This window comes from Protopterus annectens, chromosome 4.part0 (assembly GCF_019279795.1).
Source record: "Protopterus annectens isolate FY-2018-M chromosome 4.part0, PAN1.0, whole genome shotgun sequence".
In the NCBI taxonomy this organism is placed as follows: Eukaryota; Metazoa; Chordata; order Ceratodontiformes; family Protopteridae; genus Protopterus; species Protopterus annectens.
This window is the reverse complement of record NC_056733.1, coordinates 697959267-697983808: the sequence shown is the minus strand read 5'-3', so window position 1 is coordinate 697983808 and position 24542 is coordinate 697959267. Positions and strand designations below refer to the sequence as shown.

Here is a 24542-nt window from a genome sequence, read left to right as displayed (position 1 = left end):
TTTATTAGAAATTTGAATTGCCTACCTATTTGGGGGCACCTGACATCTGGGGCAAAAAAAAACTGAAGAAAATGGCGTCATCTGCATCTTGTATACCCCTGTCGCACTGACGTCCGGGAGGAGGCGACAGCAACCGATGCCGGACCAAGACTTTGGAACTCAGGCCAACTGGGGAACTGCCTGACGGTAGGATAACCCAAGTGTAATTACTGCAGCAGTGTATACACTCGAACATCTACATTTATGGTAGGTACAAAACTGTACTTTCCATGGCCTTGCAGACCAGGCTTGTCAGGCTAATAGGTCGATAGTTCCCGGGATCAGTTGTGGCTCCCCCTTTGTGGAGTGGGATAACTGTTGCTGTGCGCCATTCAGTGGGCACAAAGCCTGATGTGAGGCTATTATTGAACATGGTGCTTAAGTGGGGAGCCAGTTCGTTCTGAAGTTCGTGTAAAACGCAGCCTGGGATGTTGTCCGGGCCCATGGATGCTGTGTTTTTGGCTTTAGAGAGCGCAGCTTTTACCTGCGTAGTTGCGATTACAGGGACTCTGCATTCTTCATAGATATGGACCCTACATATCTTCTGTATAGATATGGGCCCTTTAGGGGGTGAGAGGGGGGTAAAGTTAGCACTGAACCTATCTGCTAGGATGCTGGCAATATCAGTTGGTTCTGTAATTTTCGTGCCTTTGTGCTGTAACTCAGAGCAGATCTGGGTGTTGCCATCTAGATTCTTGACATAGCTATAGAATGCTTTGTGGTTGTCCCTGGATTTAGTGGCGATTTTGTTTTCGTAGCTAGCTTTGGAGGATCTTATAAGGGATCTCAGCTTCTTACTGAAGCTGACCAGGGAGCTCCTCCACTCATGGGATTTTACTCTCTTTTGCAACAGTTTCTTCCTTCTGTTGTACAGTTTGTTTATGGCAGGGGACCACCAGATTGGCTTTTTTTTTTTTGGAGGATAGCGTCTTGGTTCTGTTTGGGATAGCACGATCCATGCACTTGTGTAAGTGCTTATAGAGTGCATTTGTGTAGGATTCAGCAGTTGTAACTGTATTGTCCATCTGCATGGGTGTCATGAAGTTCACTACTTCTGTCTTAAGAAGCATGAAGTTGGCTTTGGATAAATTTTTTACTGTGGCTTCCTTAATGGGGGGTGGGGGTGGGATGTGGATATCAAGGATGATAAGCTTATAGTCTGATCGGACCAACGAAGAGTTGACTTCAGGTGTGGAACACTGGTCACTCATAAACCCATAAACCTTCAACAAGAAAGCTTTATACAAGTAAATGGAAAAGATTTGTTTACTGGGCACAACAAAATAATGATCCATTTTCAGCTCTGATACATAATATACTTGAATTTTTAGCTTTTCAGAGAAGGAGCATGCTACTGTGTACCATTAAGGTTCAATTAGCAGCAATATCTGATTTTCATATTGTGTTAAAGATTCGTCTGTGGCCTCTTCTAAACTTTGTAAAGCATTCTTGAGAGGCACTCTTCTATTGAGAACCCTGTTTAAAGACCCTACTCCACCATATGATCTGAACTTGGTACTGCAGGCATTAATTCACCCCCCTTTACCCAACAGCTAAATCTAATCTTAAGTTTCTTACCTGTAAAACTATCTTTCTAGTGGCCATTACCTCAGCTAGAAGAATTTCAGAACCTCAAGCTTTGTTCTCAAAACCTCACTATTTGATTTTTCATAAGGATAGGGTTACATTACGAACAAATGTGTCCTTTCTTTTCAAGGTGGTCAGATTCCAATATCTATCAGTCTATTCATTTGCCAGTATTCTTTCCTAAATTTGCAAACAAAGATGAATATATGATGCATTTATTGGATATTCACAGCCAATTACGTTTTTATCTACATAGGACAAAATAAATCAGAAAGACCAATTGTTTCCTTTGCAGATTTGAAATTGGGTAAACCAGTCGCAAAAGTAATTTCAGCCAGATGGCTGATTTATTTTTGTTTCTTTTATCTATAATAAATTGGGTCTTACCTTATCTAAACCTGTAAGAGCCCATTCAACTAGATCCATGGCAACTTCACTGTTTCTGTCCAGGATTTTCAGGGAGGACATACATGCAGCAGCAACTTGGACAACTCCTCATACCTTTATCCCTCACTACAAATTAGATCTGGTCTTGAGGGGCTGAGCATCTTTTGGTTCAACTGTGCTCAGACATATCCTTCCTTAGAGTCCACCCGGGGTATTAAGTAGCTGGGGACTCTGTCCCAACAGTTGATAGAATGAAAGTTGACAACATCAGATTAAGAAATTATGTAGTCATCATAACATTCCATCTGTGTTATCCATTTTCATTCTTCCTCAACTTCCTGCCCACCAACCCCAATCCTTTTGTTTCTACAAAGTTCTAGAAGAACAAATTTTGTAAGGACACTGCTGTCCATTTTGATTCAGCTCCAGATATAGTTGCTTCTGTAGGACATATACAAAGTTCCGTATACATAAGTTCATAGATTAGTACTAGGCCAACTACCCTTGTGGGCAACTTTAAACCTAGTCAATTACCCCATGCGAGAATCAAACCCTGCACTTTGGATTTGTAAGGTAAATACCTTAACCATTATGCCAACCTCTCACCTTTCCATAGTTATTGCTTCTAGGTAAATCAGCAAACATATGGGGTATGTTAGGGGTTGGTGCATTATGGGTAAGGGAGAACTTGAGAGCTATTTGGTAATCATGAGCTTTTGTAACGGCCAAGTTGGATTTGAGGATCAGATTCGAACCCAACAGTTGAAGAATGAAAATGGATTACACAGGTGGACCGTTCTGATGAGTACATAATTTGTTATTCTTCTCCTTGTTTTTGTTGACTTCAGTGCGTATGACCCTTCCAGTGATTGTGTATAGTGGATAGAGGAGAGAGGTGTGGATGTAAAGATGTTCATCGTGTTTCACTGCTGCAGTCATTACACTTGGGTTAACCTGCCATCAGGCGGTCCAGCAGTCGGCCAGAGTTCCAAAGTCTTGGTCCGGCGTCGGTTGCTGTCACTTCTTCCCTGACGTCAGTGCGCCAGGGGTATACAAGATGCAGCCGACTCCATTTTCTTCAGTCTTTCTTGCCACACGGTGCCCGAAGCAAAAGCAGTTCGCAAGTACCAGTCGGCCAACTAGTGAGATTTTCAATTCGAATTTCAGAACCGAAGTCTTCAGTAAAGCTAAGTACCCCATTGGGGAAACTTTTTCTTACAGGTACAGCCACCTCTATTTAGCAGAAATTGGCCCTCCAAAAATTGGTCCTTTCCAGTGTCAGACCACAAAGAGGCAGATACAGACACCCAAGAGGCAGATCTCAGCCCCAAGGCTCTTACAGACCACGACAGTGGGGTGCTTCAACCCCAAAAGGATGGGAAGACAAGTCACAACCTTATAGGAAACAGTCCCAATGACTTCCCCCTTCAATTGCCAAGCACTTACCTTTTGGAAGCTCCCTTAGGGGGAAAACTAGCACTTTTTTCACAAAATTGGCATATAATCACCCAAGACAAATGGGTTCTGAATATTGTGTTTCAAGGTTACAGGTTCCACTTTCACACTCCACCAAGGCTAAAAGGAATGCCAGACCTGCCACGAAATCAATGGGCAGAGGCACAAAAACAAATTACAGCCCTCATGGACATGAGAGCTATTCAAAAAGTGCCACAACAGGAACAAGGACAAGGATTTTACTCTACTTTTCCTGGTCCCCAGAAAGGACAAAGCCTGGAGACCCATACTGGACCTTTCAACTCTACATACTTAAATGGATGTTCCAAAATTCAAAATGTTGACTCTTCAGCAGCTTCTTCCCATGCTGGGCAAAAAGGCTTGGCTTGTTACTTTGGACTTCAAAGAGGCATACCTGCATGTCCCTATCAGACAAAATTGCAGAAGATACCTCAGATTCATAGCTGGTTCAATGCATTACCAATTCTCTGCACTGCCCGTTGGCTTATCTACTGCGCCCAGGGTCTTCACAAAATGCCTGGCACCAGTAATTGCATTTTGCAGACAAAAAGGAATTCAAATATACCCATACTTGGATGACTGCCTTATTCAAGCAGTGAGCAAGGACATTCTTCTAAAGCATCTGGCGTTTGTAAAAAGATTGCTAATTTGCCTAGGGTACACAGTAAATGAAAAGAAGTCAAAACTAGTGCCCTCATAAGAGATAATATTCCTGGGTGCCAGCTTAAATACAACGGCCCAGATGGCTTATCTCATGCCAGACAAGCAAAGACAACTGACTCAGTACTTTCAATTGATGGCAACAAAGACCCAACTCCCTGCAAGAAAAATTCTGCAAGCCTTGGGGTTCATCGCATCCTGCATACTACTAATACCATATGCCAGACTGCATATGAGGAAATTACAATGGTACCTAAAAAGTGTTTGGACTCAACACTGTCACAGTTTGGAAGCAGTAATACCACTTATTCCCTGCCTACAACAGGAGTTTCGATGGTGGGCACAGGCATGTCACCTCAACAAGGGACAGCATTTCACTCTACTCACAGCCAGGCAGACACTAACAACAGATCCTTCGGATTACGCCTGGGGAGCACACATGGCAGGAAAATGTATTCAGGGCAAGTGGGCCGCAGACCAAATGCATCTTCACATCAATCAAAAAGATGCTAGCTGTACAAAATGCCCTTATAGCCTTCAAGGACCTGCTGCATCCAGGACAACTACTACTAAAGACGGACAACACCACAGTTATGTGGTACATAAACAAGGGGGCACTCATTCTTATTCCCTCTGCAGATAAGCCATGACCTTGTGGAACACAGCTCTAACCTATCAAGTTCATCTGCAAGCACAATTCCTGCCAGGAAAGAAAAATACTCTGGCAGATGACTTAAGCAGAAACATCATGGATCCTCCTGAGTGGAAGTTAAATCTACAAGTATTCAGCATGATAGCACAAAAATGGGAGAGCCCAGACATAGATCTTTTTGCCTCCCCAATGAATTGCCAACTACAGAATTTCTGCACAAGGACTTGGCACACGCAAGCATGGAAAGTGGATGCTGTCTCGTTCAGCTGGAAAAGCCTAAAAGTTTATGCCTTCCCACCACTGCCTCTCCTTTCAAAGGTACTCCTAAAAGCCAGACAAGAAAAGCCAAAAATGATCCTGATTGCCCCCAGACCGGCCAAGCCAGCACTGGTACCCAATCTTAAAGAACTTACCTAAAGGCCCACCATGGATTTTACCTCAAATTCCGCATCTTCTTACTCAGCGAAACAATCAGATCCTGCACAGCCAGCTCAAAACCTTAAACCTGGCTGCATGGTAGATTCCTTAGTCAAGCAGACAACACCTCTCTCTAAAGCTGTTATGGTTGTCATTTTGGAGGCCAGGAGGCCTAGCACCAGGAAATCCTACTCAGGAAAATGGAAGAGATACTTTGCCTGGAACCAGGCTCAAAGCTTTGACCCTCTTGTCCCAAATATTCCTCAGATATTACAATACTTAACTGAGATGCTGGACAAAGGCCTATCCTTTTCATCCATTTAGATTCACGCCTCTGCCGTCTCGGCTCATTACAACACAGATCCTCCTATTTTCTCTCATCCATTGCTAAAACAGTACCTCAGAGGGACTAAAAACCTAAGACCGCACCGGAGAGCACCAACACCAACTTGGGACCTCAATTTTGTCTTGGAAAAACTAACTTTACCTCCTTTTGAGCCAGCCAATTCAGCAGAATTAAAATATGTGTCATGGAAAACTGCTCTGCTTCTGGCAATAACCTCAGCACGAAGAGTCTCAGAGTTGCAGGCACTAATGGCAGTGGAGCCTTTCATAATTTTTCACCAAGACAGGGTTTCTTTAAGAACAAACCCTTCATTTATGCCAAAGGTGATCTCCAGTGTGGCTCTTAACCAAACTATTCACTTGTCAACATTTTATCCAAATCCCCAGAATAAAGGGGAGATGCTTCTGCATTCATTGGACATACACAGACAGCTACGTTTCTACTTGGACAAAACAAAAGCTTTCAGGAAAACTGAGCAATTGTTTGTAGCATATGCTGCAGGATCACAGGGAAAGGCAATTTTAAAGCAGACCATTTCAAAGTGGATAGGACACTGTATCTGTTTCTGCTACAAACAGCATGGGAAAACTGTACCTAGCAACATTAGGCCACATTCCACCAGGGCAACAGCCTACCTTAGAGGAGTACCTACCAAAGATATCCTGGAAGCTGCAACTTGGAGTTCAGTGCACACCTTTACCAAACATTATCACTTGCCTCTTTATTCTAAATCCAGAGCTGGCTTTGCCACTGCAGTGCTGCAGGGCCTCATAGCCACCTCAAATCCTCTATAGAACCAGCCACCCTACCTCAGCTTTGGGATTCAACCCAAGTGTAATGACTGCAGCAGTGAAACACGATGAGCATAGTACAGTTTTGTACCTACCATAAATGTAGATGTTCGAGTGTATTCACTGCTGCAGTCCAGGTTACCCTCCCTCCATCCCCTCTTTCTTAGCTGGGACATATCTATACCTTTCTACCCTATACTACCTGTGTGGTGTATTTGCTGGTAACTGAAGGTTTTGGTTTTACCTTTTATGTATGTTTTATTAGCAATATGTATTGCCTACCTATGTGGGGGCACCTGACATCTGGGGCAAGAAAAACTGAAGAAAATGGCGTTGGCTGCATCTTATATACCCCTGGCGCACTGACGTCAGGGAAGAAGCGACAGCAACCGATGCCGTACCAAGACTTTGGAACTCTGGCCAACTGCGGGACCGCCTGACGGCAGGATAACTCAAGTGTAATGACTGCAGCAGTGAATACACTCTAACATCTACATTTATGGTAGGTACAAAACTTCAGTGGAATTCCTTCTCCCATCCTGGTATGACTTGGGATATCTTCTGGAACTTAAGCAATGCACAAGTTTTGGGGGGATGTTTTGAGTGTGGATAGAGGAGAGAGAAGTGAATCTGAAGTTTACAGATCTGTGAAATTTCTCCCCTCGTGTATTGGGTTGTCATGAGATATCTTCTGAAACATAGGAGTGTACTGTCCTGAGGGTTGTGTTTTTGTGTATGGATAGTGGAGAGAGACAAATCTAGTTTTTCAGATCTGTGTAATTCCTCCTCCCTATGCTGGGACAACATGAGATATCTTGTGGAACTTGGGCACTGCACCCTTTTGAGGGATGTGATTGAGTGTGGCTGATGTGAAAGTTATGCCATTAGCTGTAATCATTACATATCTGGATAGGGTGTCTAGCTGTTGCTGGGACATTGATGTTAAATAAGGTTTTCTTTACAGTTACCTGACATGCAGGTATGAAGACTTAGTGTGACTGAGTGCACATTTATAATGAGCTGGGAGTTGGGACATGGTCTTTGGTAGTTTGTACTGAGTGTGCTGGTTAACTGGTTGGGATCATCACACACAGACCCCCTCTGTGGTAATATAGGCTTGTCTTGTCATTGTAGTTAGTTTAATGATATGTCTTCAGCATTGTTTTGAATTACCTTGGTTAGAGACTAGTTTGGAGAAGTTTTAAACTTTTATAACTTTAAATTTCAACTTTTTAATCCGTTATCAGTGGGGTTTCTTGTAGCAATACATGTTTGTAAAGGTGCATCTGTTGAATGGATTTGCTTCCTTAGCGGAGTCAGTAGCTAAATATGCAAATACCACTCACTCTGATTTCACAAAGAAATGGTTCCAAAGAAGTCTGGTGCTTCATCAGTTGACTAGGATGTCATTACCTGTGTTCAGTCACTTATGCGAAGCACAAGGCTGGCATCTTGTACAGGGACATTTGTGTATTTTCTGATTTGGTGATTGATTTTTATTGGTGCATTTTTCCAGAGGCTGAAGTTGGGGTAATCACTGAGTGTGCCTCAGAATAACATGCCCTTCTGGTTAATATCTATTCCACAAGGGTAGTTGTTCTAGTACTTATCACATTCAGACTCCATAAAATGCAGCATTGCAGTACTTGTCAAGTACTGTGATCTACTACTCTCAGTACTTGGATGCTAACAACATACACTGCTGAAAAGTGACTGAGCTCCCTGTCATATAGCATGAACTAGGAAAATATGGTAGGCTACCATGGAAGGGGATTCAGTGCAGACCAAGTTTACTTTAAGACCTACCGAGGCCTCATCTGAATATTTCAGGTTTGTCTGTACCAACAGGTAATAAAGAACGATTTTTGGGGCTTTGTAATAAATGCTGCCAAGCCTTAGTCTAAAGTTACAGCAAGGTCACCTGCAGCTTGTTCTGATGTTCTTCAAAGCATTTTGTTCTGAATTCTGTTGGCCCTGCCACTCCTCATTTTGGGTTGCTATGTGTTGCTTGGGATTCTTAAGTGTTCCCCACTAGCATGACGTCACAAATATGCCATTACCGACTATGTCATTCAATTTTTGAGAGGGCTTTCTGCATTAAGAATTTTTCCCCCTGCTGTTATTCTTTTTTGGTATACTGCTTCAGAGTCTGATTAAGTGTTAAGTCACTGTGGAGGACACATCAGTCTCCAATATAAAGTATGCAGAGTATTGTGTGAGCATCACTTCATCTTTGAGAGATCATCTTCACTAGTTAACTTTTGTTCCTTGTGTGCTGTCCTCGTTGTCCTTATTGAATTTTGATGTCATCTTTGGTGATTAAATAGGTCTTGCTAAATTAATCCAAGTTTATAATGCATGTTTAGTGCATTTGGTTTAAACGGGGATCAGGAACTTGGGATCCTTAATCTTGGATTCCCCTCAATATGGGTGGAATGAACCCTGGTGTGGGCTAAGGAGAGGGGTGTACTCGCATGCAACAGGCAGATTTGAGAAAATTAAAAACTATGCAAGAAGAGACTGGAAGGAATTAGTAAATTAACTGTATAGAAAGTATTCTCCTAAAGTTAAATTATTATACTGAGTACATTCTGTTTTATTTCAGATTGGCCTTTGAAGTCTTGGCTAGACTTGTTATTTTCCCCCCATGAAAATAGTACAGTTCTTCAACTGGATGTTTTTTTGTAACTGCAGGACAGTAGAATTTGTTTTTGATTTTGTTTAAAGTTATCTTTAATTTCTTCTTACAGGCAGCATCCGGCATATTTACCTGTATCACAATTCACAGGGCAATAAAGCGTTGTTTGGACTCTTCATCCCTTCACAGAGGAAAGCATCTGTGTTTGTAGTCGACACGGTAAGAAACAGGTGGTGGTAGTCATCCATTATATTGGGCGGCGACCAGTCTTTGACTTAATTTATATTCTGCTTTAATTTGTTTCATTGCTGTTCATAAACTGAAAAGAAAATGTTGCAAATAAATGTTCTGCAATTCAGAGAATGAAGACTCCAGTAAGATGCAAATGATGTGTATAATCTGTGTAGATGCAATATCCAGCATAGCGGCAGATTGTTGTGCCTACATTTTAATCATTCTAACACATTTGTTTACAAACATCAGAAAATGGTTAGCAGTTAAATGCATTCAGTAAAATCAAGTATGATTTTCATAATATAATACTTTTCATTTGCCTAAATTACTTCAGAATCACATTAATGCAACAGTTCTGCTTGTCCCACACTCCGATCCTAGAAAAGCTTATTGATCATCCAGCAATCCATCCTTTTTCCATTGACTCGCTTTATCTTTTATGGAGTCATTTGGATACCAGAGCTTGTAGCACAAGGCTTTGAAGCGGATTCCAATGAGGTGTCAGTCTTGGAGGAGCACTCGCATGCATGCACACATATGGGCAGTTTGTAATGTCAGCAGTCATCCTACTGATGCATTTCAGAGGAAAACAAGAGAACTCAAGGAAAACCCATGCTGACACAGGAAAGACCTGTCATTCTGCGCAGAAGGCATCCCAGCTGTGAAAAGAACTGTAGATTCTCTAATGATTTTACATTGTTGCTAGCTGTGCCACTGTACCACCCAAAACCTACTGATGCCCAAGTGTTATTCTTTTTGCCCCATCCTTTTTTGTATTGTTACTCATGTTTCCCCTTCAGCCCGAAGGAGGATTGCGCTAAATGTTTTATTTTTCATGTCTGATCATTTCTCACCAGCTATGTTTTTTTTTTTCATTCAGTGCAGTTTGCCAGTCTGCTTGCAGATTTTGCTGAAGAACTGTTATATTGGCCAATCTTCTGTTAAATAAACAAAAAGCAGATAAATGGAAGCTCCCAGCAGAATGAACACCTCTCTGCTTGCCAGTAAAGATAAACTGCAGATGCTAATTAAATAAACAGAGAGGTGACCACGGAACCATTCAAACGCCAGGTTAATCTTGTCTCCAAGCAATGGTATTAGTCAAATAATCCAAACGTAAAAATACTGCTGAGCGTAGTAACTTCGTTTAAAATAAAACAGAATATTTTATTAAAGCATACTGCAGGTAAGCGCTTTCACATAAGCTTCGTCAGACTGTTAAAATTCAAAAACACATTCAATTAAAACTTTTATACAAATCAGTCACATGTTATACCATCTAATTGAACTCAATTAATGATTTAAAGTTATATCCTAATTTTGAGTCAAATATAAAAAACCTTTCTAAAGTTAACGATACGTCACATCCTAGTATGACATATCTAAAGTTAACTACATTACAAACAAAAGCTATTCACTGTTCATAAAAATATACATCTTTCGCATAGACACGAATGATTCGTACATCAGAAATAAACAATATTTGTGCAAAGCGCAAGAAATAATATACTCGCTATCTCCATAAAATGTTAAGCCCTGCATCCAAACCTATACATACTCAGTCTATCCCTGTCTCATTGGCTGCATAATATGCAATAAAAGTCAGTTTTGAGTCATATGTAAAAACCTTTCTAAAGTTAGCTATGCATCACATCCTAGTATGGCATATTTAAGTATAGTATATCTAATACTGGCTACAACACGAACAAACTCCATTCTCTGTTCTTAAAGAAAAATGCATCATTCACATAATTTCAAATGACTCATTTACCAAAAGTAAATAACATTTGTGCAAAACACATAGGAGGGTGGCCTAATGGTTAAGATGTTTACCTTATAAACACAAGGTGCAAGGTTTGAGTCTCACAAGGGATAATTGGCTAGGCTTAAAATGGCTTGCAAGGACAGTTAGCCTAGTACTAACCAATGAACAATAATATACTCTATATCGCCATACATCTGGACCTGTATATGCTCAAAGCCTATCCTTGTCTCATTGGCCGTATAGTTCATTCATTGAGAATTATGGTAACATACCAAATATGATATCAAAGTGTCTCACATCTGATATAACAGTAATATTTGAATCTCAGCACAACCATATGCATGTGTATAAATATGCATCAAGTGACAGCTAGGAGAAACTGAAGCACTAATGATGAAAAATAATGAAATCAGGTTTTCCTGCTATTTGGCCGCAGTCAGGCACATGAACCACATATACCATTCATGGTAGGCATTCAAATACAAAGGTGTAATTCCATTCCAATCTAGCAATGGAACATAAAAATTTTTTTAGTACTTATTCTAATATAAAAAACAAATACATCATAATAGTTTAGATACTATCGGCGTCGCCTGAAGACCTGAACATGTAAAACTACAGCAAATCAATACATTGGGCGCACATCAAAGCTTGAATATCCTACAATTTTTCTAAAAGATATAAATATACATAATATAAGAAAGAATAAAATATAAGAAATATAATGTAAATCAACTATATAAATAACGGACGAATATCCATGGTAATACAACGCAAACCCTTAGCATAGGAATATAAACAGTAATGAACTGACGTGAAAGACTCGTACCCATTGTAACCACAATGTGTTTAGACAACAGCTCACTCCAACATCCAGGCTGTAAATATAGCTCTCAGAATGCAAATTATATATCTATATGTTATATATAGCATTCCCAGAAAGCAGATAAATTAGGAATCTGTATTAAACCCAAAATATATAACTTATAAATAACGAAGAATCAATAATATAGCAAATCTAAATACCATTTATAATGCACTTCGTACCCTAGTATTAAACGCAAAAACTGGACCCAGGAAAAACTTTTGGTTATACTATGTACTTCTTTAAAGTACTGTGGGCAGACATATTAATAAATTGTTGATGCTTAGTACTGCTTTAATCATAGTCATATTATTCATATCCAAACAATACTGTCTCTTAATCCCTAAAATCTAATAAACAATTAGTAATTACATATAAAAATGGTTCATACCAAAATCAAAACAACATTAAAATATTCCAGATAAAAATAAAGAAGTAATTCTACATTAATCATAAAATTATCTAACTATAAGACGTCTAGCTTTTAATATAGGTTTAATGGAGGCTCGTTCATTTAACCCTTTGCCCTTGTCTGCCCTCAGTCTCATGATCCAATTAATTTCTTTGGTTTCCGTATGATTACGTATATTACCTTCTCTAACTGAATGCTGTATGTAATCTATAACCATAAAAAGTAAAAGTATGATCCTGACCCATGGATGCAACATGCTTAGCCAAAGCGTTGGTTAAATGTTGAATCCTGATAGCATATAAATGTTCACGTATCCTAGAACGGAATGATCTATTAGTTTTGCCAATATAAAAACATTGACATAGCTGGCAAGTAGCTAAATAAACTATATGGCAAGTATTGCAGTCTGCTGAGACATGAAAACTAAAACTCGGACCCGTGTCTGGGTGTATGAAACTATCACCTATCTCAATGTAAGTACAATAATTACAACTACCGCATGGATAGGTGCCATTAAATGAACTAGCAATGGTCTTGGTATTACAAAGTAGTCTTCTAAGATTAGGTTTGTTTTTATATAAAAAACAAGGTTTCTCACGTACAGTATTTAATATTTCATTATCCATGGTGAGGATACGCCAATGGTTACTAATTAAATCCCTTACCTCTTGCACATCTCTCATGAAAAACATAGGTATTTTTTGTAATTTGTGATTTATTATCAGTATAATGCATGTTGGAATTAATTTGTGCAGAAAAATAAGGTGCTGCTCTTTCTTCCCTTAATTGATTAATATTCACTAACCCTTTTGTAATTTCATAATCTTTATAGCCACGTTTCAATAGCCTTTGTTTAAATGGATTAATCTCATGCTGATATCCTTCATTACTACCATTTAAGCGAGAAATACGCATACTTTGTCCTTTAATGATATTTCTAAAGATATAGTTGGGATGCATGCTATACCGATGGAGTGAGTTTCTATAACATTGTTTCCTAAACACTCCAGTGCTAACGTATGTGTCCATGACACCCTCCACAAAAACATCTAAATATTCAATTCTAGTCCTGGAAGAATGAGACGTAAATTTTAAATATGTGGTCATACTATTCATATATGCTAGATATTCAGCCAGTTCCTTAGTACTGCCCTCCCAGATCAGAAAGACATCGTCCACAAAACGTCAATAAAAGTGGACTTTTTCCCTGATACCATGGGTCTTTAAGAACAGAAAATGGAGTTTGTTTGCGTTGTAGCCAGTATTAGATATACTATACTTAAATATGCCATACTAGAATGTGATGCATAGCTAACTTTAGAAAGGTTTTTACATACGATTCAAAACTGACTTATTGCATATTATGCAGCCAATGAGACAGGGATAGACTTTGAGTATGTACAGGTTTGGATGCAGGGCTTAACATTTTATGGAGATAGTGAGTATATTATTTATTGCGCTTTGCACAAATGTTTATTTCTGATATGAGTCATTCGTGTCTATGCGAAAGATGTATATTTTTATGAACAGTGAATAGCTTTTGTTTGTAATGTAGTTAACTTTAGATATGTCATACTAGGATGTGAGGTATTGTTAACTTTAGAAAGGTTTTTTTATATTTGACTCAAAATTAGGATATAACTTTAAATCATTGAGTTCAATTAGATGGTACAACATGTGACTGATTTGTATAAAAGTTTTAATTGAATGTGTTTTTGAATTTTAACAGTCTGACGAAGCTTATGTGAAAGCGCTTACCTGTAGCATGCTTTAATAAAATATTCCGTTTTATATTAAACAAAGTTACTATGCTCAGCAGTATTTTTACGTTTGGATTATTTGACTAATACCATTGCTTGGAGACGAGATTAACCTGGCGTTTGAATGGTTCCGTGGTCACCTCTCTGTTTATTTATTTAGCAATCTTCTGTTAAACCCATCTAAGAACAGAGCACTTCACTGGCAGCAATTTTTGTCTGTTAGTAAAGCTACAACTGGACAAAGATTTCCAGTAGTAGTTAGACTCTTGCTTGAAGTTGTGAAGTCATTACAACCCTGATAACACAGTTGCACAAGTCTGAATCCTTTTGGAGATGCACAGGGAGAGACTGGTGGGGGGGTATTCTTCATCTTTTTCTGAATTATCCCTTCTACTAAGGAGTTATTTTAAGTCAGCTGGTTTATTGTAGGGGGCAGAAATGCTGGTGTCGGAAATTACATGTGGAAGAGACGGTTTAAAGACATTAGCATTCTGTTCTAAATATAAGTTGATAGTCTGCAGAGCATCAGCAGTTATTACCCATTATGTTGTAGAGCATTGCTTGCTCATTGCCAGTGTTGATGGAGCATATATCTTTTTAAACAGTGAGTAGTCCTAGTTTCATATCTAAACACTACCTCAATTCTACATCTTTAGAGGAGTCCATGCCCCATGCTTCACCTGAAGCATGGTCACATAGAATGGAATATGTACTTTGGCAGCAGAATGTGACTCAGATTTGAGAAAGATTACATTAGGTTACACTTTTATAGGAAGTTTGGCAGGCTAACTCTTTGCCTTTGCAAAGTAAGTAGCTGACATCATTTTTTTAACACCTTTATTGAATTATCACTTAAGGACATAGGCAAACATGCATTTATGAAAAAGAAATCATACCATATTAACATGTTCCTAGTTACAAACGTTATGCATCTTGTATGTTTTTTGTATAACTATCATCATTACAACATAAGATCATAGGAAGTTACTAGGCTACTGGCCCTGGGGCCCGTACAAGTCTAGCCAAGAGTTTATCCCCAAAAAAGAAACTTCAATCAGCACCTGTTGGCCCTGTCGATGAGGGACACAGGTGGAACCCCTGGGACAAAGTTGTGGTTCCCCATCCACTCATCAAGGTTGCACTTGAGGAGAGTCAGAGATGTACTTTGTTTGACGTGTATGGGAAGTCTGTTCCCAGGACAGGGCAGCATCTGGGAGACAAACCTGTCTCTCCAGCAGGTTTTGTTCATAGGTTCATACTAGGCTATCTGCCCTAGGGCATTTATAAGCCTAGCCAGAGTTGTGTGGCTTTCACCACCCCTTAGGTTGAAGAATACTATACCCATTAGCTTGCCGTGCCTCTGTCCAGCAGTGATACAGAGATGATCCCCGGGGTAAACCTACGATCTCCCATCCACTGGACAAGATTCCCCTTGAACAGAGCCAGCGAGGTGCTCTGTCTCACATGGACTGGGATTCTGTTCCAGAGCATAGGGAGTCTCTGGGTGATGAATCTGTCCCTCCAGCACGTCCTATTTATATCCGTGTTGAGGTTTAAGTCTCTTGCTCTTGTGGCTCTGGTGGATTTGGATTTTTTGAGGTGGAGCATGTCCATTAATTCCGGGTTGGACATGGCCTTGTATGTCAGGCACAGGTCACCTCTGAGCAGACGGTATGCGACTGAATAGAGCTGGAGTTTCTTCAGTCGGGCAGCATATGGCATATTTTTGAGCCCCTTTATCCTTTTGGTGAGGAACTTTTGGGGTCTTTCCAATTGCTGCAGGTGTCGGGTAAGATACATTCGAGTGGGGCATTGTACTCAATCATTGGTCTGATAAGTGAAGAGTACAGGGGAACAATGACCTCCCTTGATCTGGATGTGAATCCCTTCATAATCAGGTGGGCAATGTAGAAGGTCCTCCTAACCACTTTGGCAATGTGAGTGTCAAAAGAAAGGTTGCTGTCAACTTGGGTCCCCAGGTCCCTGATAACCTCTTCTGTGCTTAATGGATTGCCACCTATGTGGTAGCTTGGGGTTACCTTGTTTTTACCAAAGGGTATGACTATACATTTTTGGCGTTTAGCTTAAGGCCATGGCTCTGGCACCAGTTATCCGTTTCTATGAGACCTCTCTGAAGGATATCTGTGTCTGATGGATTTTCAACTATGGCGCCCAGTTTGCAGTCATCTGCAAACTTTGTCAGCCACAATCCTCCTATGTTTGCCTGCACTTCTGAAAAGTAGATGCCGAACAAGAGGGGGCCCAGGACTGAGCCCTGTGGGACACCGCTTGTGACCGGCTTGGAGTCTGACATGGCACCAGCAACTCTAACCCTGTGGGTTCTGTCCTTGAGCCAGTTTGCAACCCATCTTGTGACATACGGGTTTACATTTAAGCTGGTGAGCTTTTCTTTGATACCCGAGTGGGGTATTGTGTCGAAAGCTTTTGCAAGGTCAAGGTAGGCTGTGTGAACTGCCTTACCCTCATCAATGGCCTTGGTGACTGTTTGAAAAAAGTCGACCAAGTTCAAGAGGCATGATCTGCCCTTGACAAAGCCAAATTGGGTAGGATCCAATGTCTGTAGGTCCCCTATGTCTTTATTTATGAGTTCCATTATGATCCTCTCCATAGCTTTGCAGACCAGGCTTGTTAAGATTATGGGGCGGTAATTACCAGGGTCCGTAGAAGCACCGCCTTTGTGGAGTGGGACCACAGTTGCCGTACGCCACTCTTTGGGCACGTATCCTGTGGTAAGGCTAAGATTAAACAGCAGCCTTATGTGTGGGTTTAGTTCCTCATTGAGTTCGTGTAGCACACAGCCGGGGACACCATCCGGTCCCATTGATGCTGTGTTTTTAGCTTTAGAGAGAGCAGCTCTCACCTGGGCATTTGAGATGATTGGGAGGCTACACTCTGCTGGGATAGATATTTCTCCTTTTGGGGAGGGAGGGAGAAATTTTCACTGAACCTGTCTGCCAGTATGTTTGCAATGTCTGTGGGTTCAGTGATTTTTGTATCATTTTGGACTAATTCTGAGCATATCTGGGAGTTTCCACCCAGATTTCTAACATAACTAAAGAAGGCCTTATGATTGTCTTTTGAGTCCTTGGCGATTTTTCTCTCAAAGTTGGCCTTGGATGATTTTATGAGTGATCGTAGTTTTTTACTAGTATTGATCAGAGATGTCTTCCCTTTTAGGGATTTTGCTCTATCTTGTAGTAGCTTTCTCCTCTTGTAAAGTTTGTTTATGGCTGGGGTTCACCAGATCGGGCGCTTGCCTTTGGTGGAAAGGGTCTTGATTTTATTTGGGATTGCTTGATCCATGCAATCCTGGAGGTGCTCGTAGAAAGCATTTGTAAGGGATTCAGCAGCGTGGGTTGTGGTTTCCAATGGCTCAGGGGCCTTGAAGGATACCACACCAGTCTTAAGAAGTGTGAAGTTGGCTTTTGAGAAGTTCTTCACTGTGGTCTTTTTTGTTGGGGGTGGGGGCGGGATGTGGATCTCCAGTGAGAGGGCGGGATGTGGATCTCCATCCAGTGAGATTAGTTTATGGTCTGATCTCACCAATGAGGGATATACTTCCGGTGTGGAGCATTTTGTCCCCATGTTTGTGATGATCAGGTCTAGTATATTTTCACCTCTTGTGGGAATGGTAACAAGTTGTTCCATAGCATTTGAGTTTATGAACTCTAGGAACCTTTGGGCTAGGGTATTGGGGCTTGAGTAATGTTCCCAGTCTATGTTTGGGTAGTTGAAGTCACCCAATATGATGGTATTTGGAGAGACATTTATACTCTCCAGTGTCTTCAGGAAGGCTGTGTGGGGTTCCTGAGTTTGAGAGGGTGGCCTGTAACATGCTACAAACTGTAGAGCAGTTTTGCCTATGGTTAATTGCACCTGAATGTTCTCTGATGCTTCGTGAGTTGCCACCAGCCTAGAGGTGTGGGTATCCTTGATGAATATGGATACACCCCCTCCTTTTGTGGTACGGTCCGGGTTTTGGGGCGGAATGCATGATATGAGGTAAAACCTGATAGTGCCGGGTGCTCTCAGGAGCCTTGAACCAGGTTTCAGTCACAGCACAGACATCGATGTTCTCCATACTGAGGAGGGCTTGAGGTGCATCTTGAGATTTAGACTTCTGGCATTGAGCAGCATTACCCTTAGTTTTTTCCATTATTCTTTTCTAGGGCGGTGGGTTTAGAATTTGAGCCTTGTCTAAAAAGGCACTTTGGGGTGGCAAGAGTCTTTGCCAATATCCGGAAACCCAGGGTGACAGGTGCAAGCCGTCCCTTGAAGCAGCGTGGCTTGTCAAGCATGTCATTCCAGGCAGACAGACATTGGATCCCCTTAGAATGACACCAGAAATTAAGCCAATTATTAAAACTGATCATTTTGTCTCTGTATTGTGGCATCATTCTTGGTGAAGGTAGGATACTGCTCAGGGTCAGGGTCATACCAGCCTGGGCTACATAATCTGAGAGCTCCTTTATGTCTCTTTTCATGTAGTCCAGGGAGGTACGTCTCAGGTCATTTACACCGACATGGACAATGACTGAGTCATACTTGTACTTGCTGTGAAGTGACCTGAGTGCTTGTGTTATGTGGCGGATTCTAGCGCCCAACAGGCAGCTTACTGTGACCCTCTCCTTGTTCAGTCTGGTGAGTGGGACGTCAGTGTGTCTGACTATGGAGTCACCTATGACAAGTGTGTCTGGCATTGTTTGGCCTTAAGGGCTGTGACTGATTTACACACTGACTTTGTGATCTATGTGTTATGTCATGAGGTGGCAGTTGTTTGGGTGTCTGCTTTGGAGGCCTCTGCTGTTTTGGTAGATTTTTGATCAGTGCCTCCGAGTATGTCTTTGTGTGTGTATGTGTTTGATTTGTAGTTGTGATAGTTCTATGTGAGACTGGGTTTATGGTGTGTGTGGTTACCTTCTCCTCCTGTCTGGTTTTGCCAGTCCTGAGTTGAGAGAGCTCAGCCTCCAGTTTGGCTATATAGTTGCATATCTCGCATGTATTTGTGTTTTGTGGGAGGAGGAGAGGGTTGTCTGTGTACATGAGGCAATTGTAACATTGCCTCAATATTCCCAAATTCACCAGCTGAGCAGGAGAGGATGCTAGCAACTGACCATTTGACATGCTAGAAGAAATGAAAAAGTTTGCTGTGTAACTGAGTCAGAAAGGACCTATAGGGAAGTGGGTACTCAAGGCGGTTTTAAGCTAGTGAAGTACTTTGTATAATATAGAAGTGCTTTACCTGACTAAAAAAATGTTTAGGACCAAGTGCTGAGCTTTACAGATAGAGAATAGACTGTTTGAATTACAAGTAGAGCAGTTCTAAGGGAAAAAATGAAGAGCAGACTTGACGGAGCCAGAAATAGTTTAACCGGCGCTGCCCGATGGTGCTCTAGTGGCAACTCTGCGCTAAATGCAGAAAAGGCAATAAGTCAGTAGTACAGGCTAGCACACTTTAGTGGGCAGCCAAACAATTAAATTAAACAGCAAACAAACACTTTTCGACTTGAATTAGACTAATTTCGACTAAAATGTACTTTTAAGTGCAGATAATAAAAAATGCAGTAAATAACTATGAAAACAGTTAAAGCTTGCTCTAGGTAAGCAGTAGAAGGTAAAACAAATATAAAAAACAGCAGGATACTTAATCAGGAAAGCAGTCGCTTTTTTTCAGTTCTCTGTAGCCAGGAAGACTCAACAGGACCACGTGGAACTGTCTGAGCAATATGGCTTCAAAAAAAAGTTAATGTTGCATTACATAAATTGCTCAATTTCTGCCTTCCCTTAAATCTCACTCCTATTCCAAAACATTATTCTGCATGTATACTTTCCATAATTTCCATTTTGAATATGTAATTTGCTCCTACCCTTTTCTAAAGATCCCACCTCCAGGTCTTTTATCTCTGTTGCAATATTCAGTACTTCAAATACAGTTAATTTAGACTTTGATTTCCATTTTCTAGTAATTGCTTTTTGGCAGTCACCAGAATTAAACTTAGCCAAGCCTTACTATTTCTAGGCAATTCGAACCGTATATCCCAGCTTAAAAAAAAATAAATAAATAAAATCATTTCCTTGATTACGTCCATTTGCTCACCCAATATTTCTGACACAGTACTCTGTAGGAAATAGTCTGCCAACTCATTGCACTTCCAGAATTTATGTTCCCAGTTGCATCTTTCTTCTCCATCACACCTCCAACATTTGCAAACTACCTGAGGAAAATTCTTTGGAGTCTGCTTGGGGTGCACAAATACCTATATAAATGCTTCCAAGCAAAAATTCCAAATCATCTAGGATTGTTGCGGACATACATATGTCCTTCCATTAATTTTTATAGTTGTTATGTAGCATTTTATATGCCTTACTAATTATCCTTTTTTCACAGCAGGTTCTGTTCCAGATAAAAATTAAAAACTGTACCAGAGCAGGTCTTTTCACTTGTGATCCCCCTAGCCTTTCTCTGATGGGGAAGTCAGTCTCTGCTCTGCAGTTCAAATGTCTTCTTGGCCTCTTCCCATTGTGTTACCATTTTCCCCTCTAGTTATTTGTCCCAAATACCTTAGTTGCTTTGTCAGTTCTCTCTATTACATTCCAGCCCCTCTTGCCTATTCTCCGTACCCCTAATTGCAGCCATTCCTATCAACAAAATCTCTATGTTCTTTGTGTTTCACTGTTGCAGTCATCACACTTGGGTTATCTGCCTGCAGGTAGCCCTCACTTGACCCGAATACCAGAGACTTGGTATTTCTGCGTCAGTTGCTGTCACTCCAGGACTGACGTCAGGTTGTCAGGGATATAAAAACAGGCAGCCGACGCCATGAGATCAGTTTTTCTTCCCCCAAATGTCAGGAGCCCCCCAAATGGGGAGCTAAGTTATGGTGGGAAAAACACCACCAGTAAAAAATAAATGCCAGTAGCCCTGTAAGGGATGAGTAATAGGCATAGAGAGGAGAGAGAGAGACAAGGGGGCTGGAGGGTGGGAAACCAGGACTGCAACAGTGAATACACTCGAGCACCTACATTTATGGTAAGTGTACACAACTCTACTATGTTCTTCTTGTTTCACTGTTGCAGTCATCACACTTGGGATGATTCCCAAAACTGAAGAAGGGTGGAGGCGGTCAAGAAGAATTGGGGCTAGCTAGTATGCCCTTCAGGACTGCTGTTGCAAAACCTGCCCTGGATTTGGAAAAGATAGGCAGGTGGTAATGCTTGGTGAAGGTGTGTACAGAACTCCACGTAGCAGCTTCCAGAATGTCCCTGGTAGGAACTCCCCTTAGGAATGCTGTAGAGGTAGAGGTTGTCCTAGTGGAATGTGTTTTGATCCCCTGAGGGGTTGGTTTCCCATGGTGTTTGTAGCAGAAATGGATACAGTGTGCTATCCATTTGGAAATTGTTCACTTTGAAATTGCCTTGCCCTCTGCCCAGGTGCAAAGCTGACTACTAAGTGGTCAGATTTCCTAAAGGACTTAGCTCAGATTCTGCCCTGTTAAGACTATCTGTGCACAAGACTTGAAACTGTCTCAGATGTTCCACAACACTGAGATGTCCTTTTCTGGTTTTATCTGGTACAAGGTGTCATCTGTACCTAAAAACAACTTGCCTACCATACCTACTATAATGTTGTGTTTTTGTGTCCATGTTTTCTTTGCCAGTGCCTCTAAATATAAAACTAACAAGAAAGAGGACTTTCCTGCTTTGGCTTCTTTGTTCAGACCCAACTTGTCAGACAGGAACCCTCCCACTTTAATTTTTGCCTGTGATCCCTCATATATCCTGCAAATTAACCTCATCAGGAAATGCAAATGCTTCCATTGCCGTACTCATAATATCCAAGCTTACTGTGTCAAATGCTTTCTCCGCATCAAGACCCACCAAAAACAGTGGTATTTTCTTGCACTCTGCTTCCCTCTGGACCATTTAATGTTGTCAAATGTTTGCCTCCCCTCCACAAAACCACATTGATCTACATCAGTTTTAGCAACACCTTTGTCATTCTTTTAGCTATTAGATATATAAACGCTTCATGGTTTAAAATTGAAATGGACCTATATGAAGCTAGATCTGATAGGTCTTCATCTCTAGGTATTATAGCCACCACAGCTTTCTTCCAGGATATTGGTGTATCCCCTCCTTTTAGAATAATGTTAAACAAAACCTTCCAGGTCTTTATTACTTTCTTCCTTCCTAGTTTCCACAGGAATACCATCTATTCATGGCGAGTTTCCTTTTTATCTCATCTTTTCCTTTCTTGTCTGCTAATTGTTCATCCCCATCCACCTCTAACCTTGGCGTAATTAAGGCTTCTGTAAAAATTTCCATTGTGCTCTTACTTGATTTCCACATTTCTCTGCTTTATAGAAATTTTAATACAATTTCCAGAATATCTCTAATTACCTCTACAGGATCTCTGGCTTTTATCTTGTTATAAGCTCCCTAAGTTTGGCAACAACCCTTTGTACTTTCTGTTACGCAAGTCATTGTGCTAAAAGTTTTTGTGCTATGGAGTTATCAGAAACAGTTCCTTAACAGCAATCTTTTGAAGCTTATGATGCTTATTACTAAGATGCTTCCTTATTTTCTCTTTAGCCCTCTGCAATTGCCCCTTCTTGTTCTGTGAGATTCTCCCTCTTCTGCACTGCTTTAACCTTTCTCAGCCCCTCTAAATAATTCCTGTTACTTCTTAACCATATCTTTTTCTTTTATCTCTACCCTATTTTTAAATTCCACTTTCATTTTGTCCCACTCACTAGCTACAACTTCTAAAGAAATTTCTATTTTCCCTAATAACTCTCTAATAATTGCAACTGCTTATTCCTTAAATTCCTGTCATTTTAACAGGTAGTTGGGGAAATGCCAGTGTCTCATTTTTACTTCATTACACTGTATTTTTACCTTTGTTTTTATTGGAAGCATGATCTGAAATACTTATTGGATGTGTCAAAGTTTTCATTTAAATGCCCATGTTCCTGTGAAATATACATCTTCTTGTCTAGTTCAGTTATTGTACTTTGAGGAATATTAGGTAAATATTTTCAAGTTCCTACTGTTAAATTCTTGTCTTCCATACCAGATATCTTCATAAATTTCTTCAGAAGTATTTCCACTTATGTTATGTTTTCCCTTCTAGGCTCCCCGGATATATCCGCACTGTTGCAAATCATATTCCGATCCCCATAGTTGACATAATTTTTGATGTAAAGGCAAGGCAACTTGCTTGCTTCTCTTTTGTCCATATTTTCTCTCATTTAATTTCTAAAGACATCTTCACTAGACCCAAAGAAGTCTTATTTCCTCTCGACTCTCATCTCTCATCTCATCAGGCCCATAACTGAATATAATGCAGATTTTTGCATGTATTTGTCTAAGCATATAACTCAACTTAAGAGACTGCATAAATTCATATCTAAAATGATCAGTGGCCTCAAAGATCTTCGTTATGAGGACAGATTGGCAGCTCTTTCCTGTATTCTTTTAGACTCTTACTTGGAGATCTATCCATCTTTTCAAGTCAAGAAAGATCCAACTTCCTTTGACCTATTGCTTCACAGAACAAAGGGGTACCTGCAATACTCTGTTAAAGGAACTCGGTTTTCATCAGCAGATAAATAAGACACATTGGCATATGATGGATTCATATCCCAACATCTCTCTCACCTCTGGAACAAACTTCAACTACATGTCAAGCAGAGGAGCATCCTTGCCACCTTCAGGCTAAACCTAGATAAATGGATGAGCAGCCTCAAATTCTCCCAATGATCTATCTCATGTTTCCCTCCTTGAGACAGAATAGGTGTTTTTGGCTAGGTTTGTAACTGTAAACTGATTGCCTGTTACTTTCCTGTGAATCATGAACCCTGGTAACTAACTATAGACCCATTTGCCCTACTAGCCTCATATGCAAAGCTATAGAATGTATTCTCACAGACCTCATTAATATTTGTTTGTGTCTTTTGGCTCTCAACCCTTGTCTTCATCAATATGACTTTGTGAAAAGCAGGTCCTGTTTCTTTAATCTTGTTAAGTTCAGTGCAAGTCACTGGGGCAGTGCACAGTGGTTATGTAGTACATTATGCATGTATGGTCCTGGCCAAAAGCCTTTGACCACATTCTCTGGACAGGCATTATTGACGGACTTATGTGTACAGCATGAGGATTTATATTCAGATGATAACCAAATGGTTGTCTGAAAGAACGCATATGGTTAGTCACAGATGTCTCTTCTGAAAACAGTAATGCTGCCGGTGTTGTACTTTGTTTTATTTTTTATTTATTTGCAGTTTAACTGGGAGAGTCCATTGGGCCAAGATGAGCCCTTTTTTCAATGGAGGCTCGGGGAGAAAAGCTCCATGTACAGACATATAAAATTAAAAAAAAAACAGAAGTCAACAAAAAATCGAAATGAATCAATACAGAATTAATAAAAAGTAATTATACAAGCAGGATCATCAAAAGTTAACTCAAAGTATTGCACAACTCGAAATATATT

General features: G+C 40.5%; 1 protein-coding gene across 1 annotated transcript in view; it reads left to right on the top strand.

Moving 5' to 3' along the window:
- The window catches only part of POLE (DNA polymerase epsilon, catalytic subunit), a 1031469-nt gene that overhangs the window by 666513 nt on the left and 340414 nt on the right, over window positions 1-24542 (top strand). Inside the window, exon 34 of the mRNA XM_044069769.1 lies at window positions 9106-9212. Within this exon, the coding sequence (XP_043925704.1) occupies window positions 9106-9212 (107 nt within the window). The remainder of the gene's footprint in view (window positions 1-9105; window positions 9213-24542) is intronic.